The 18,111-nt window shown below is 46.7% G+C and overlaps 1 protein-coding gene and 1 long non-coding RNA gene across 4 annotated transcripts in view; one reads left to right on the top strand and one right to left on the bottom strand.

The window, feature by feature from the left end:
• LOC135913279 (sal-like protein 3) overlaps positions 1–9,238 on the top strand; it is a 142,397-nt gene extending 133,159 nt beyond the window's left edge. For all 3 annotated transcript variants that reach the window (XM_065445867.2, XM_065445866.1, XM_065445868.1), the window contains exon 10: positions 1,719–9,238. In XM_065445867.2, coding sequence (XP_065301939.1) covers positions 1,719–1,892 — 174 coding nt within the window. In that variant the 3' untranslated portion in view covers positions 1,893–9,238. The remainder of the gene's footprint in view (positions 1–1,718) is intronic.
• A 10-nt stretch (positions 9,239–9,248) lies between these two features.
• On the bottom strand, positions 9,249–10,398 carry LOC139059878 (uncharacterized). The gene is made up of 2 exons (XR_011514455.1): positions 9,936–10,398; positions 9,249–9,355 (listed from the first exon to the last, which is right to left on the bottom strand). It is a non-coding gene; the product is annotated as an uncharacterized lncRNA (long non-coding RNA).
• Between the last annotated feature and the right edge of the window lie 7,713 nt (positions 10,399–18,111).

Here is an 18,111-nt window from a genome sequence, read left to right as displayed (position 1 = left end):
CATATGGAGGAGATATGGAAGAAGCCTGGAAACAGCTTGGCCTGGTTTGTGGCTGGTTTTTTTCTTCAACTGTGTACCAACTGGCCCGGATGTCAACCCTTCTGCCAGTTGGTATTCCTGTCGTTATGGTGTGAACATCTCTTCTTGTCCTTTGTCGCTTGTGACTGGTTTTTTCCTTCCAACTATGTACCAACTGGCCCGGATGTCATCCCTTCTGCACAGCTTGGCAGTCCTCTACCCCCCTAAAAATCAAGGCAAACAAGTAACAGCCAAGATAATGTGGAAAAATGTGCATAAAGGATTGCTAATGACTAATACAATGGCAGAAAAGTGGACAGTCACTCCAGCATACGCTAAAGAGGATGAAGGCAAAAGCCTGCCATGCTTATGAGACATTCAATAAATTACCTACTTGACACTCTTGTTCAAATCTGTTGTTACTTCCTATTACTTGTTTTCTCCCACCAAAGGTCATGGACTTGAGTGCCTGAATTAACTTTGCCTTAATTAACACCAAAGGTTGAAAGGCCATGGGTTCTAGTCCCACCAGTGGTTGTGGGTGTCACCATCAATTTTGGTGCCATAACGCCGGACAGCCAATTTTTCGATCATGCGGGCAACAGATTTTTTTACTCGTGAGACACTTAAGGCTTTCACTATAAAATAAAAAGAGAGAGAGGAAGAAAAGAAGTATGTCGCACAGGTTAACTCGGTTGATGAAGGGAACAGTCTACCAGGAAACTGTCGCTTGACTTTAACAATCATCCTCTGATGTTTTCTGCCACCCAATATTGTTTTCCTCCACTGCATAAGCACAGCTTACAATGGCATAATGGAGATAATGAAGCATGAAGCATTGTTATTGTGTCTGTTTTGTTGTCATTTGTCTGTAATGCATGTTTAAATGCTAGCACACACATGCTCACTAGTCCCTTACAGAACTTTGCTCATTGCTCTGGTTTTTATACACTGAGTTAGCTACATGGGACAACCAACAATAGTGCAAAACAAAATAACAAAGAGACTAGCAGCAATCGGGCAACACGGAGTCCTAGTTTAAAGCTCGAAGATGGGGTTCTCTTACTACTCCACATGTAGTACACCTAAATCCAGTGTGAAAAAAAGCTAACTGTTCACAGGTCACAGCAGAAGGAGCTTTGATTTTCTAATTTGTGGCTGTTTAAAAAATGTTGTCAACTGGCTCACCCAACATTGATGCTGGCATTACCAATTCGAAAGGCTGTTTTGATGACTGATATGGAGCAGCACATGTGACCAAAGGCAAACCATTAACTCCCTAAGGGACTACCTCAGCTCATGGTCAGACGCAGCCCGAACTATAAAGATCTGTCCTGTGTAGTTCCTTCCTGGTCCTTGTCATTTACGCTAACCGTAACCACGAATCAACACCAACTCGCCAAATTTTCCTTCCTTTTGACCTTGGCTTGTCAAAAGGGATTGTCACTTTTTAGCTTATGGCAAGCCCTTTTGACAGGGTTGATAGTGGCAGATATACTATCAATGTTGCTTTTATTGAATCAAATTTCCCACACTACAAATTTGTAGACATGTTCTTGTGTTATAACCATGTTATCAAGGCATGTCACGTTAAAAAGATGCACTATTATGGTGGTTTTCTTTTCTTTCTTTTTGTGGGGCAGGGGCAGGAATTGTGGCCCTAAAGAGGTTAAACGTGTATATCTTTCTTTTTTTCACAGCACTTTCTGTCACACACACAGCCAAGGCCTTACGTGTGCGACCAGTGTGATGCTGGCTTCACTTCATCTCTGCTCCTGACCAATCACCTTGCAAACAGCCACCCTGCAGCAGCGGACAACATACTCCCGCCTAGGGTGCCTCTTGTTCAGAGCCCCGTCCTGTCCACCGTCTGAGCACCGCCTTGCGTTAGTGCGGACATTTGCCATTGCTTGGCTGAAGTGGCAGTAGAGGTGACGGCACAGGACAACGGCGGGTGATGCAACCGCAACGGGATTCTCTTATTGGCAACACCCTTCGCATTGCCTCGTGCATCTTCGAGCATGAACTGTGGCAGTGATTGTAAAGAAGCACCATTACCATTTCGCCACCATGTTTGACCGCCACACTGTCCCACTATATATACATGTTCCTGCAAGGATCCCAACTCGTCTTGCGACTATTCTTCAGTACATTACGTCGTGTCATGATAGCCAGTGCGCTTAGTGACAGTCGCTGGTGTGGTTGCTTGGCAATGCTTTATTTCTTGTGAAACAGCTTCCTTGCCAATGCGTTGTTCCAGCCGCTGGTACTGCCACCGTGTGCGTCGTTGCACATCTCGCATGCCGCTCACCATATCTGGGCACTTGATGGCCTGCTCATCCCATTAGGGCTCCGCACCACGGCGTCGAGGTGTCATGGGCTGGTGTTGCGTGCTTGTGAGCGTTGTCCCGCCCCATTGACCAGCTCCGGCACGGTGTTCTGGGTTGAGCGCGTAATGAGTCGAGTACCGGCAACTCGCCAGTGCTCGTTATGTGGGAGGCTCCAGAGATGTGGTTTTGTTGTGTGTTCAATGTGCCGTTAACGACGGACAATTTGATCTATTGAGAGTAAGTGCCTGCGCTTCCTTGAAGTGCGGAGAGTCTTGGTGTGATGATTGGCAGAAGTGTGACTGTGCTATTAATAGGGTATGAGTGCTTCTTAGTCGAAGCGAGTCGAATGCCCAACCGCAAGTTAACGCTTCAAGCGATGGCAGACTCTCCTTTGCACTTTTCGTGCAAATGCTGCAGTCTGTATGCACCACCTTTCTTGTTTTCCTCCCTGCCACTTCTGAGGGAAGACCTGCCTTTCACCTCTGGCAGCTGCCGGCTCAAAATTTTTGCCCTGATTTGTCATTGCCGAGGGGCAGGTAGCCATCCGAGCTTGGGCAAGGTGTAATGTAAAAAGTACTGCCCACTGTTTCTTTCTATACATATATCTATTTTTTTTCTTGTGGGATGTTTGCCCAGTATCTTAATGTGTTGCATCAACACAGGACTGCTGTGGTTCACAACAGACGGTGTTTTCTGGCGTGCCATTTGGAGCCCGCTGCACCGAGTGCACCAAGTTCTTTTTTTTCTCCGGTGTTGCCGCCCCTGTACAGTGTCTTTTTTTTGTTGTTGTTTCCCCCCTTCGGTGCGAAATGCAGATGCCTCGCACCTGGACTTGCAGTTTACACTAGTCCCTGATATGTGGTCTTCTCCCCAGAGCCATGGTTTAAGTTTTTGAAACCGTCTGGGGGGAGGGTTGCTGCCCATTACTGTGTACAGAATGTTGCAGTTTTGTTTGCTTGTTTCTCGTGCGGAGGTGTGTTTATGTTTGATAGCGAGAAGTTTGTCTTCGTGCGCCTCCCACATCCTTGCCCCCTTGCGTCCTATCATTAGTGGACCACGCATGTTTGTTTGTTTATTCTTTTTGTGAGTCAACCTGGTTTTTTCAAATTTGTTGCATTTTTCTGGCCACTCGTAGGCGTTCTCTGTTTTAGTGCGCTTTGTTGCAAAAGTTGCTAACCTTCCTGGCCTTTTTTTATCTATGACTGCACCAGCCCGGTTTGATATCTTGCTGAGGCTTTCTTGGGCAGTTGTTGCTATGGCAACTGATGATAAGCGTTTGCCATTATGTGGTGTCCTGATACATCGTGCATCTTTGTAAGTCATGAAGCTCAAAGCAGAATTCGGACGACGTGCAATGAGGTGCCCGCTCAGGCTATATTTGTTTTTGCGACAGCAAGGTGCTGACAATCGAAGCTTTCATTTAATGCTTGTTCTTTAACTCGCTGTCACAACCTGTGCGCCTTGAATCCAAGCAGCAGATTGGCTGGCTCACTAGTTAAAGGGTGTTGTTCACCTTGCATACTTTGTAGCACTTTTCCATTTGTTAATGGCTCTCTTCGTCATTACACATGGAAGAAATTCTGTACGACCCAGTGAAATGCTTATCACGATCACCTTGGCTCACACGCTGTCCGAGGCAGCTGCTTTGACTCGTGTAAGCACCACTCCGGTTTGCTTCGTCCTGCTGCACATCATTTTTTCTTTCTAATTCTGCTTGTACACAGCACATCCGTAACCAGATAAGCAGCAGATGCTCCGTCACCTTTACTACAATTGCTTCATACACATATACTGCATTTCCCAGGTAAAGTTGAAGCAATTTTTTTTTCTTCACAGGTCATCAGGAAAGCAAAAATGGTGCATGCAACAAAAAAAGCGCGTTCATAGGTGGCACTGTCTCTTCGTCCACTTGTCGGTGGCCTTTTCTGCATCCCATTGTTTGTTACTTTGAAGCTCAGTCTGTTCCTAACATGTAATCAAAATTTGCAAGGAAGTTTTGCCACCCTTGTGCCAGACCCGTCTGGATGGGTTTGTGCACATTGTTTGCTGATAACTGGTTGTGTAACTGAGTGAGCGTCTTGAATGCATACCGCCGGAAAGGCCCAAGTTCACTGCCATATTTGCTGTAGCTGGCACGAGCTGCTCGTGTATGCGTAGGCCGGTGTTATGTTTGGCAAGTGTTAAGGCTCTGCTGTGACAGTACTCGCACAAGTGGTGTGTGAGGATGCTTGATCTAGATTTGTGTTACCATACGTGTACGAGTGCCCCAATTTTCCGAGTGTGTGACAAGAAAGGTGGCTACTTTCACTAATTTAACACCTAGCATACCTGGCGGCAAAGCAGGAACAATGTGTACGTTGGCAAGAATGTATGTCTGTAGACGAGCAACGTTTCTCTGGCCCAAGTTCAGTGTCTGTGGGGCCTAAACGAGCTGAATGATCTGTGAACGCTAAAGTTGAGCATCCGGGATACTGGAAAATCTAGCCCTCACTTTGCACGGTCATGGAATAGAAAGTAATTCTACTCCCAAGCATGACTTCAGCAATGTCCTTAGCCCATTCCATGCAGCAAGGTGTAAGTGAAGCTCTCCGAAAAAATTGCTTCGACTTTCAAGCACTTCCTCATTCTAGAAGGGTAATTCACTCACACATATGCCCACGATAGACGTAGTTGAAGTGAGATTAGTGACCTCAGTTACAGAAATTACAATCGGAAGGGTCCCAACTACTCTGGATTGTCAGGTGCTCCTTGCATGAGGAATCCCTTAAAACTTGTCCCAAATGGGCACCTGCTCGGGGCATGAAAAGCATTAATAATAACTGCTCATCACAGGCTGGCTTTCCTACATTCTCTTTCCGTTTACTGCAGCCATCATTTGTTGTGACCCTGTAGTGTCCGGAGCCACAGGCATGTGTTGAAGGTACCAAAGGTTGGTGTTGTGTGAAGTTGGGGTGTTGAGAGACTGACTGGCCTACTTGTCAGGCATGTGATGTGCTGTGGTTGCTGTTGATGTGGACTACCATTTCGTGCACGGTCTCCTACGAATGTCAGCATCATCTTGCAAGGTGGCATCTTGGACTGCCATTTCCGTGAGTGAAGAGTTGACCACCGTTCTTGTAGAGCATGAATTCCCTGTAATGTCAGCTTGCTTCCCTCGGAGGATCCACACACATCTAATGCATTTAGAGTGACCAGGGCTGTTGTGCACGGCAAATAGAAGGCAGGCCCCTTGTTTTCAGTTTATAAATGCTGCAGCTTATCACCAGCCGTTGCGCTTCTCAATGTGTGCGATAAACTTGGGTCAAGCTGCCATTTGCGAGTTTGAAGCTGTGAGACGTTGTTATGTAATTTCTTTATTGGCAGTTGTAAGCCATGACAGTACTTTTCATGACATTGCTAGAAACTCCGAAAATGATAAACACACTGTTAAGAATGCGCATTCACATTCCGTATTTTTTTCTTCAGTTGCTATACTGCTTTTTGCTGCTGGCTAACATCCATTTAAAATTTCAACCCTTTTCTGCTCAGAGTGTATGATCAGTCAGCAGGACAATTAAGCATGCAGTTACATTTATGTATGCGCGAGTTCTTTGCTGGATCTTTGGTAGGGTACTGAATCTAAAGCGTATGTACTCTTTAGCTGTTTATTTTATTATTATTATTTTTATTTATTGTCATCATCATCATTTCTTTTTGTGTGTGAATGCAGTGTAGATGGACTTCAGTCCTTGTTTGAAACACGTGCCATACAATAAGTACAATAATCAGGGATCAAATCTCAGATGCCTGTGAGAAACATGCCAGTAGCTATACTATAAGCTACTACTATATCCATTTGAGCTTTGCAGTTTAGCTTTCAAACCTTGTACTAAAAAACAATTATTTCCTTCCGTGGGCACACAGAATATTACATTGTAGAAATGATCGTCATCGCATGCAGACGTTTTACATCTCACGTGGCCGAAGAGATGTGTGGCTGCAGTACAAACAATTAAGGGATGACTGAGCTGATCTGCTTCCATCTTAAACTGTGAACCTTCTCAGTGTTTAGCCTACCCTAGGCACTGACGAGGAATTTTCGGCCACTATTACAAACATACTAGATGCATCTTTTTCATTAGAAACAAAGCAGCCACGACCTGCTTTGCAATCGGTCACTGGGATGTTGCCCAGGTGCAGTTACTGCAGGTCATGGTGTGCACATTATGTGTGCAAGTTTTCGGGAAGGCAACTGTGTGACTGAGCTGACTCCCCCCCCCCCCCCCTCGTGTTGCATTGCTTGAAGCTTTCATGTTGCTCACTGCTTATGCGCAATTAAATTGCGAGAGTCATGTCTCCCCATGATCATTCAGATTGGAGCTGTTGGCAGTGGCAATGCATGGACCGTCATTGTGGAAACGAATACATTTCATAGCTGAATGTGTGAAATCGACACTTTGACAGCATTAAATACACTCGGTCTGCTGTTTCTTGTTGAGCGAGCCAACATTATTATCCATGTCTGGCATGGTTTTCAACAGGTGATACCAGTTACCGTTTGAGGAAGCACCGGGTGTCTTTTGGCCATTGCAGTTTAAACTTGATCAAGGGCTCAGTCTGGTGCATTTGTCACCAGCTGGCGGTGGTAGTGCTGCTGTCACACCTTGAAGCTTGTGTTTGTGCGTTCAGTGTTGAGATTGGTTGGCTGACAGGAAAAGCGAATGTTGTGTGCAGTTTTTGGCTGTTGTTCAGACAGGGTATATAATGGGGATTTTTTTAAAGTCCTTTGTGTTTGGTTGTTGTTGTGGTGTACATGTGTCTCAAAAAGCCAATGGTGGGTCTGGTGAGCTGTGAAACGGGTGTATTGCAATAACCTGCCTGGGTACCCGCCGCTGACACTTCTGTTTAGCTGCTATGGACAGAGTGCATCAAACTGCTGTATTCCTGCTTTAGAATTGTCTTTTGTTATGTGCATGTGGCCCATTGAAAGCCAAGGCTGAATTGATGCTGGCTGGAGTGTTAGACAAGCAGGCAGTTAAAAATTGAGAAAGTGAGCCGTGGCCCTTAAGAGATGCGAAGCATTTTGACGTGTTGCTTTTGCCTCATGATGCCACCTGTCGTCAGACTTCCTTGGTTTCCTCTGCATCTGATTTCTGTTTTTTCGGTGTTTTGTGCTTTGCACTGTCCTGTCGACCACATTTATGCGGGCATGCTGCTGTTAAATGTAATTCGCACAAAGAATGTCGCTGAAAAGCAGCACGTGGAAAAATTGACGACAGCCTGTTGCTTTGTGGTGCAAGAAGTACATTGCAAAAGGTGAAAAAACATGGAGTGCACGCCATACTAAAATGCACATACAGTGACATTTAATGACTGCAGTGTTATTGACAGTAATGACTGAAGCAGTTGCATATGCACGGCTGTGCTTATCCAGGCACAAATTGCTTGGCCTTCGATGTTTGGTCATGGAAGAAAGGGTGAAAGTGATTGGTGCATTTAGTTACTGTAATATTCAGAAACCGATGCAAAAGACTGGCCAGACCTAGCATGAATATAGTTTCAACATTTGTCGGTAGGCATTAAAGGAAACGTTGCTCACACATTTCAGCGCTTTGATTAGTAACTACAACATTATGGTACCTTTCAGCCCAAAATAGTGAGTACTAAACTCTCAGCTTGGCCAGAAATGGCATAACTTGCTGCTCTTTAGGCAAGTGAAAGGCTCTGTAGAGCACATTAAAGGCCTCACGATTGCAATACAAGCACCATTCCAAAGATCACACTGTATGTGACTCATGAAAGCTGAAGCAACAACGGTGGCCAAATGTGAGCAAAACTGTTGTCAGTGGAGCTTTCTTGCCCTGTTTCCTTGACCTTGTCACATCATGCTTTTGTGGCTTGCACATGTAAGAAACGCACCGTGCATAGCTTTTTATGCCATTTCAATCAAATATAACATGTTTTTACCTCTGTGGTTATAAAATGCCCTCCTCCACCCACCCCTCGCCTGTACCTCTCAAGCAAGTTGGCGGGAGAGCAAAGCTTTTTTTTTTTCTCTATTGTCACGAGCTGTTATAACTCTTAATTGCTGTTATTTGTTGGTTATTGTTGTTTACTTTTGACATGCTTGAGCGCATTTGCCCTTGCTGCCACCAGAAGAGATGCTTTTCAAGCACAGATTGCACTGAGAATGTTTTTATACATTGCATTTGTCACATACACACTGACTGAACCGAGCGTCGTGATTTTTAAAAAAACATTTTTGTTTATGGGTGTGTGCGTGCTTGGAAACGTGCCCTATTGAAACCGGTGATGACGTCGTCGAGGTTGTTTTGAAGCTGCGCTTTTGTTTGTTGTGTTTAATATTGACCGTGGTGGCTGTCGTTTAGGTGTACATGCCGAGGTGCGATGGTTTCTGCGAAAACGTTCCCAAGTCGGGAACGAAGCTGTTTGATGTTGTATGTTTGTTCGACTACCCCTTCCACAAGCACAAACAAGTGCTCTTGGGAAAGCACTGTCACGGGAGGATGTTGCTGTGTTGCGTTGTACAGAAAAAAAGAAAAGATAAAAACTATTGTAAAGAGTTCCAGCACCTCCTGCTCTTCACCCACCCCGAAGCCATGTTTTTCCCCCCCTTTCTCGCCCAACACGTTCCGTGCTGAAAGTCTTGTACATAAAGGGCCGCGATGCATCGTTGATCCTCCCCTCTCGTTTTTCTATCAGTCTGTTACTCGGCCCGAAATGCATTCAGCAGGGATCCATACGTGTGTCTACATGTCGGTCCGGGGTGTGTGCATGTGTGTGGGGAGCTGGGTCCTTTCTCTCTCTCTCTCTCTTTTTTTTTCTGTAATGTTATATAGGCTGTTAGAGTACTAGGACCACCAATAAAGACCTGTTTCTGCCTTTGGAAATCTGGCTGTCTTCTTTTAAACACCTTCTTTATTTTTTCATAGGCCAGCTAGAGTACACACATCTGTACAATGACGCGCATTGCTGCAAGATGTCGTCTGAGCTAACCATCCACATCACTGAAAAAAAAAAAAAAGGTAATGGTAACAAGGGCCACGTGCTCAGGAGAGCAAAGATATCTATGTCTCCAAGAGGTCAGTCTTAGCCATCTGTCTTTCTTTTTATGCCTCCTAGTTCGCCATTAAAGACAATAAACAATATCTTTTTTTTAATCATTCAGTGACTGAGGGAGCTAATTTAGAAAGCTTTAGGGAGCATTGAAAAGATGCCTGAGCGAAATGTCTCTGATGACTTGTTAATTTAAGGCCATGAGATTAGGTGCCTTGTATTAAATAAGCCGCCTCTGAGCATGCTTCTGCTAGTCAGTTCAGGTAATTTTTGTTGCTTTAAAGAAAGAAAGCTGGCTTATCAGAAATTTATTAAATTGGCAATCTTTCCACGTGACTAACACTGTTCTATTTCACACCTCAGTCATCACATTTCAATTATTTTATTAACAGGGGCTAGCTAAGTTTTACCGTGAAGAGCCACATTTGCCTTGGAAAATGGGGTGGTGGCATGAACAAATAGGAAGCAGCTTATTCGTTGGCCTGTGCCACTGATGCTGCTGTTAAAAGGATACCAAAAAGCCTTGCTCACTGCGGTTTGGTATCGAACTTGTGCTGTTGCGGCATTGTGAAGCTGAGAGCCACTGATTGATTGGTTACTGGCGCGGGGGCCAGTTCTGTCCAGAGTGCACCAAACACATGGTGAAATGAGTTGCCGATGATGTCGAGGATGCAACACGGCTGTAAAAGGGCCCGAGGTCAGTCGCTGTATAAATGTGTAAAATATTTGTGCACTAAATACATGGCAATAAAATGCGAGTAGTGCTGGGAGGATAAAATATTAGTTGCGAAGTGATCATAAAAGGGTAAGAATATGCAAGTAGCACTTATGCTTCACCTGGCCCCTTGAGCACTAGGGCCAAGAAGCGCGTGCTCTAAATATGACTGTCGCAGCAGCAGTAGCCTCTGATAAGTGGCTGTGCTACGGATAGCTTGGGTGTATAACACATAGTACACCTACATCACTGAGAAAAGCTAAGACTAATGCACTGTTAAAGAGCGCCTCATTGCCCAAGAACATTGCTGGATGTAGCAGGACTCATTGAGGTAAACGAAACTGTCTTTTTTTTTTCTTGTGAGCCTCTAATGCAAGACATTCCAGCAACACTTGAAGGACAGTCAAAATCGCGCCACATTCACCACAGATAGGAGGCTCACTGCCATTCGGCAAGTACGAGTGTGTGCAATACGTGTGGCCAACTCTAATTCAGCATATGATGACCTCGGTTCGGCATATTTTTTATATGAGTGGCCAGTTTCCCAATTGTGGTTTAATAACATGCAGCTTATTAGATGTTTCAATGTCCTGTGAGCATTACCAGTAGTTCATAAGGTTTTTCTGTAAGAAAGGCTTTAAGTCTAGCACTGGGACAGATACAGAGGAGTTAGTCATTTTTGTTGCTGTCGATGGGGCAGTATCGTCGGCAAGCATATTATCCTCTAAACGGCCGTGACCAGGGACCCAGTATATTGTGACATGCTGATTAGACGTAGATTGCACACAGGAGTGTGTAAAGGTCATTCAGTACCAGATGTTTACTTTTATGAAACAAACTTGAGACTATCACAACACTCAGTCAGTGTATATAATGGCTTGTTGTATCTTCATTTTCCTAATATGTTTAACAGCCAACAGTACTGCATATGCCTCAGCCATAGAGACACTCGTTTCAGTATGCAGAACGGCGGACTTCGAGAAAGGTGGCCTGAGTGCTACGTAAAACACTCCCCCATGTGATCTTGATACGTCGTTGTAATACTCCAGGCATGAGTATTTCACCTTAAGTTCTAGAAGTGCACCTGTATGAGCCTCTGGGATGTGCTTAGTCATCTCAATGAACAATGTGTCGCATTCAGTCATCTGGCACTGCCACAGCAGTAAGCACTTTGCTGGAAGCATTAGGCGATGTTCTAAAAGAGGGACATTCATTGCTTCACTGCGCTTCCTCACACGGAGTGAGACGGGCTCTCTCACTGTGGGTCGATTATGAAACAGTGTAGCTCAAGTCATGACACTTGCGGTTGTGTAACAAGAATATTCACGGTTTGAATGTACTTTGAGAAAATACGTGAAGCTAGAATATCGCTTCTATAAATGGAGCGACCAGTCGTTTGATTTTACGTAAAGGCGTTCTACAAGATTTGCCCTGAATGCACCTGTGGCCAGGCAGATTCCTAATTGGAAAGCGGGATCAAGCACCCTTAATGTACTCGGTGTGGCCGGGTGGTAGACACACCAAACATCGAGCTACTACAAATCCATGGGCTCCACACCGTCGGTCAGCCTTGGCATGACTGGTCCCTTCTGCTCTGACCCCGCTGTTCTCGCAACCCTACTGCACCCCTTGTGGAGTTGTCCCGGATAATGCCCATCAAAGTGCCACTACCTGTCAAAAGTGGGACTACACTCAAGCCTTGACCACCATCTGTGGTTCTATGGCCCACACCACAGATCCCTGCTGGAACATTAGCATACATACAACATGCTTCACTTTTTTATGCCCCAGTGCAAACACTTGCGGTCTTTGGCAGTGCACGTAGGGCATTAGGCATACAAGATGCAGTGCTGGTGTATGCGGATACTATATACTTTGGAGGCAATCACAGGCAGTACGTTCATGAAGTAAAGTTGGCACAGTCAAAGATCTCAAAATTGTCCATTGCTGATGTGGTGTCGGACGAGATGGGCCGGTGAGTAGGCATCACAGAAGCACTTGAAGATTCAGCAGTGGTTGCCCAGCAAAGAAAGTTCTTTACTATTGCAGATGTCAGTCCTAATTTTTACAGGGAAGTAGCAGAAAGGAGTTCTACAATGGTTCTTGTAAAGCAGCTGGCAGTAGCGCGTGGTGCCACAGTTGGTATCAAGGATGCACGGACATATTGTACAGAGCCGAGTTGGCGCAGTAGAGCTGGCACAGCATACCGAAGGATATTTCAAGAGAATTGGGTATAGCAAACTGTTTGCAATGTCTCAAATAGATTTCACGTGCACAACACATCGAGTAACAATAAAGGAGTACACTTATATATATATATATATATATATATATATATATATATATATATATATATATATATGCAACACGGCTGTAAAAGGGCCCAAGGTCAGTTGCTGTATAAATGTGTAAAATATTTGTGCACTAAATACATGGCAATGAAATATGAGGTGTGCTGGGAGGATAAAATATTAGTTGCGAAGTGATCATAAAAATGTGATCATATAGTGATCATATATATATATATATATATATATATATATATATATATATATATATATATATATATATATATATATATATATATATATATATATATATATATTGCCGCCAGCATTGCGAGAACACAAGACGACCGCCACATCCCAACTGCGTTTAAAAGAGCCGCCACACCGCAAGAGTCAAGAAAAGCACCGCAAGGCAACGCTGGACCGGTGCTGACAGACCGGCGGCTCGTGCGCGAGAATCGGACTGGCACGCGACAGGAGGCGAAAAAGAAGAGAACGACGTTGGAAGAAGCGAAGCTCCAGGGACGTTTTTGTTGACGGGCACAGGTTCGCCCAGAATAAACTAGTTTTCCTAGAAACGGCCGTCGTATACTGTGGTTACATATCTGGTGGAGGTGCGGGGTATGACTTCAAGCCCCACACGCACCAGGGAAGGTAGCCCGGATCCCCGAAGTTTGGAGCCAACGGAATTAACGCCGGTCCACCAACGCACGAGCCGTCGCATACGAGGTGAGGCCCCCGAGTTTGGTCCTCTCGCCGATTCACCAAGGGCAGCGGCAGCAGTCAGCCTAGGTACCAGTGCGATGGCTACTCAAGTGATGGCTCCTCACGTAGTCGTTGATTCACCCCGGACGCCAGAATCCTTTCACGGAGACACATTCGAGGATGCCGAGGACTGGCTCGAAAACTTCGAGCGTGTCGCCAGATGTAACGGTTGGGACGAAACAAGGAAACTCCGGTATGTGTACTTCGCCCTGGAGGAATCTGCGCGCACGTGGTTTCAAAACCATGAAGCGTCGTTATCATCGTGGAACGACTTCCGACGAGAGCTGCTTGCTACGTACCCTAGCACGGACCGCAGAGAGAGGGCAGAAGCCGCTCTTCAGGCGAGGAACCAGAGAAACAACGAAAGTGTGACCATGTACATTGAGGATATGAACCACCTCTTCCGCCGAGCTGATCCAAACATGGCTGAGGACAAGAAATTGCGGCACCTAATGCGCGGTGTGAAACAGGAGCTTTTTGCCGGCCTGGTTCGTAATCCGCCCCGCACTGTAGCCGAATTTCGATCAGAGGCGACGACGATGGAGAAGACGCTGCAGCAGCGTGCGAGGCAGTACAACAGAGATGTAAGCCTCGCATCATTTGACGTTGGGTCAGGAGCCCTCTCCAACAACATGGACATCCTACGCGAAATGGTGAGGTCCGTCGTAAGGGAAGAGCTGCAGAAACTGCAGCTGGCTCAAAGCCCTCCGCCAGTGTCCTCACTTGCCGACGTCATACGCGAAGAAGTCCGGCAAGTAATTTGTGAGCCAGAGCCTCAGGTACGGCCCCGCGCACAGCCAGAGCGTCAGCCGCGGATATCGTACGCCCAAGCTTTACGCCAGGACCTAGGACGCGCCGACTTTGGACGAACGGCCACAATACCCCAGATACTTCCTCGCAATGTGCCGCCCATGGCAGAAGGAAGGCCACGTAAAAGCGATGTATGGCGCACTGCAGACCGGCGTCCCCTTTGCTACCACTGTGGAGAGGCTGGTCACCTATACCGGGAATGCCAGTATCGCCGAGTAGGACTGCGTGGTTTCTCTGTGAATGCGCCTTGCCCTCGAAACGGTGAGCGCCCTGATGAAATCGAAGCATTTTTGTCCACGCGCCAAACTATTCGAAACCCCCCGCAACATGAAGCTCGATCGGCAGCGCCTATGCGTTATAGGTCGCCCAGTCCGCGCCCCTCTTCCATTTCACCGAGGCGTCGCTCACAAAGTCCGCGACGGGAAAACTAGAGCCAGCGACCTGTGGAGGCAAGGCCGCTGAAGCCCGGAACACCGAAGGCCCTCCATCGCCAATCCGACAAGACGACGGCAGTGACGAACCGATGAACCAGTGCAGTGATGACGCCGTTACTTCTGAGTTGCGCGTCATCATCGACGACTTCGAAGTGACTGCGTTGATAGACACTGGTGCGGACTATTCAGTTATTAGCAGCGTGCTCGCCAGAAAATTGAAAAAGGTATTGACCCATTGGACCGGACCCCCAATACGTACAGCGGGGGGACACTTAGTCGACCCCGTTGGAATGTGCACAGCAAGAATCGGCATTAGAGGCTTTACATACGTCAGCAGCTTTATTGTTCTCCCTGAGTGTTCCCGTGAGCTTATACTGGGCATGGACTTTTTGCAAACGAATGGCGCAATTATCGACTTACAAGAATCACGCGTGTTGTTTTCCACAGAAAATGCTATGACCATTTCTGATACAGAACAGCCACATATTTCCTCTCTCCGTATTGTGAATGAACACGTGACGGTGCCGGCACGGTGCAGTGTGACTGTCCTTGTAAGGAGCGACGTATTCCGTGACTATGAGGGACTTGCAGACGGAAATATCGGGCTGCTACTGGAAAAGCAAATATGCGTGGCAAGAGGCCTAGTTCACCTGCGTAACGGATGCGCGGACGTCCTCTTGACTAACTTTGGCAATGAGGCACAACACGTGGCGAAGGGAACAGTCATAGCGTCTCTTCATGACTATGTACAACTCGCGGATGTGTCAACCCTCCATGCAACACCGCCAGCTTCTGTCACTTTAGACAGTGTCCTTACCTCCATCGACATTGACCGAGAGCTGTCATCACCACAAAGAGATAATATTGTGAGCTTGGTCACAGAGTTTGCTGAATGCTTTTCGACTTCATCGAAAGTCCGTCGTACTCCCGTCGCAAAACACCGCATTGTGGTCGAAGAACCTGCAAGACCAGTGCGCCAACACCCGTACCGAGTGGCTCCAAAAGAAAGAGAAGCGATAAGAAGTCAAGTACAGGAAATGCTCAAAGACGATGTGATACAGCCATCCAATAGCCCGTGGGCATCTCCGGTAGTCCTTGTCAAAAAGAAGGATAACACCCTACGATTTTGTGTTGATTACAGGAAACTCAACCTCGTCACGAAGCGAGATGTTTATCCACTCCCACGCATCGACGACACCTTGGACAAACTACGCAATGCTTACTTCTTCTCTTCTCTGGATCTCAAAAGCGGATACTGGCAGATAGAAGTGGACGAGCGAGATCGCGAAAAAACAGCATTTGTGACACCGGATGGTCTATACGAGTTTAAGGTGCTCCCATTTGGTCTGTGTTCTGCGCCCGCCACCTTCCAGCGGATGATGGACACTGTTCTCTCCGGACTGAAATGGCAGTCGTGTCTCGTCTACCTGGATGATGTGGTGGTCTTCTCCACTACATTCGAGCAGCACATGCAGCGACTGAGAGCAGTTCTGGATGCTATTCGCACGGCGGGATTGACCATAAAACCCGAAAAATGCCACTTCGGCTTTCGCGAGCTCCGCTTTCTCGGACATATTGTCAGTGCTACAGGCGTCCGCCCCGATCCTGAGAAGATCACTGCAGTAGAAATGTTTCCGAAGCCAAGAGACAAAAAAGCTATTAGACGTTTCCTGGGACTATGTGCCTACTACAGGCGTTTCGTAGAAAACTTTTCTAAGATTGCCGAACCCCTCACGCGACTGACAAAAGAAGATGTCCCTTTTGTGTGGGAGAAGGAACAAGAAGACGCCTTCTCTGAGCTACGACGACGTTTGCAGAGTCCTCCTATACTTGCCCATTTTGATGAAAATGCCGAAACGGACATCCACACCGACGCGAGTAACGTTGGTCTCGGTGCCATACTTATTCAGTGGCAGAATGGAGAAGAAAAAGTTATTGCCTATGCGAGCCGTAGCTTATCAAAAGCCGAGACAAATTACTCAGCTACAGAAAAGGAATGCCTGGCGGTTATATGGGCCATCAGTAAGTTCCGGCCATACTTATATGGCAGACCGTTTCGAGCCATCAGCGATCATCATTCCTTGTGCTGGCTGGCGAACCTCAAGGACCCTTCTGGAAGACTCGCTAGATGGAGTTTGCGTCTGCAGGAGTATGACATCACGGTCGTTTACAAGTCCGGTCTCAAACACAATGATGCTGACTGCTTATCACGTGCACCAATCGAATCTACGTCACCTGAGTACGAGCAAGATTTCCCATTTCTTGGGGCTGTAAATATGACGGAAATGGCTCATCACCAGCGTACAGATCCGGAATTACTCCTGCTCATCGAGTACCTGGAGGGTCGACAAGTGAAAGTGCCTCGAGTTTTCGTCCGCGGATTGTGTTCGTATGTCATCCGGAACAACGTCCTCTACAAACGAAACTTCGAGCACACTGGTGAGACGTTTCTACTTCTCGTACCATCATCGCTGCGAGCTGAGATCTTAGAAGCTTGCCATGATGATCCTGCAGCTGGCCACTTGGGCGTTAGTAGGACTCTGGCGAGAATCCGCCAGAAATATTACTGGCCGAAGTTGCTGAATTCAGTGCAGCACTATGTCAAATCATGCCGAGATTGTCAAAGACGCAAAACACCGCCACTCAAACCAGCAGGTTTTCTGCAACCGATACAGCCACCAGCAACACCCTTTGAACAAATAGGAGTGGATTTACTTGGACCATTTCCCGTATCCACGTCAGGAAAGCGGTGGATTGTGGTAGCAACCGATTATCTGACTCGGTATGCTGAGACATCTTCTCTCACAAAAGGAACCGCCATTGAAGTGGCTCACTTTTTTGTCACACACATAGTGTTACGACATGGCGCACCTAAAGTACTCATAACAGACAAAGGAACAGCTTTTGTTGCCCGTTTGATGCAGTCTGTTATGAATCTAACACATACTGCTCATAGAAAAACCACAGCCTACCATCCGCAAACAAACGGCCTGACTGAACGGCTCAATAGAACGCTCGCTGACATGATCTCAATGTACGTGGACATCGAGCATCGGACATGGGACAGTATTCTACCATATGCTACCTTTGCGTATAATACTGCAGTACAAGAGACGACACATTTCACGCCATTTGAACTTGTTTACGGTCGGACAGTAACAACGACACTAGACGCGATGTTACCTGTAAACAACAGCAGTGAAGACGACCCTAACGCTAGTGAGTACGCAGAAAGGGCAGAAGAAGCACGGCAGTTGGCAAGGCACCGTATCATACAACAGCAAAACGTCGACGCAAACCGGTACAACCTAGGGCGAAGAGAAGTACAGTACAACCCCGGAGACAAAGTGTGGGTATGGACGCCAATACGTACGCCCAGTCTTTCGGAGAAGCTACTGCGCCGTTACTTTGGCCCCTACAGAGTACTTCGCCGGCTAAGTCCCTTAAATTACGAGGTAACTCCTGAAGGCCAAGTCTGCTCCACACGACGCAGGACTCGCCCAGAGGTCGTACACGTAGTACGAATGAAGCCTTACCATGAAAGGCATTGACAACCGGAATTTACACGTACGATCAAGCCTAGCACCAGCCATCCCCTGACCACTGCCCTTTTCAAGCAGTTGGCTTCTCTATAGGCCTTTTCTACGCATCGGGACGATGCTTCTTCGGAGGGGGCTAATGCCGCCAGCATTGCG

The sequence above is a fragment of the Dermacentor albipictus genome, chromosome 5, assembly GCF_038994185.2.
Source record: "Dermacentor albipictus isolate Rhodes 1998 colony chromosome 5, USDA_Dalb.pri_finalv2, whole genome shotgun sequence".
Taxonomy (NCBI): domain Eukaryota; kingdom Metazoa; phylum Arthropoda; class Arachnida; order Ixodida; family Ixodidae; genus Dermacentor; species Dermacentor albipictus.
The sequence above is the reverse complement of the archived record's forward strand: the minus strand, read 5'-3'. Positions and strand labels throughout refer to the sequence as shown.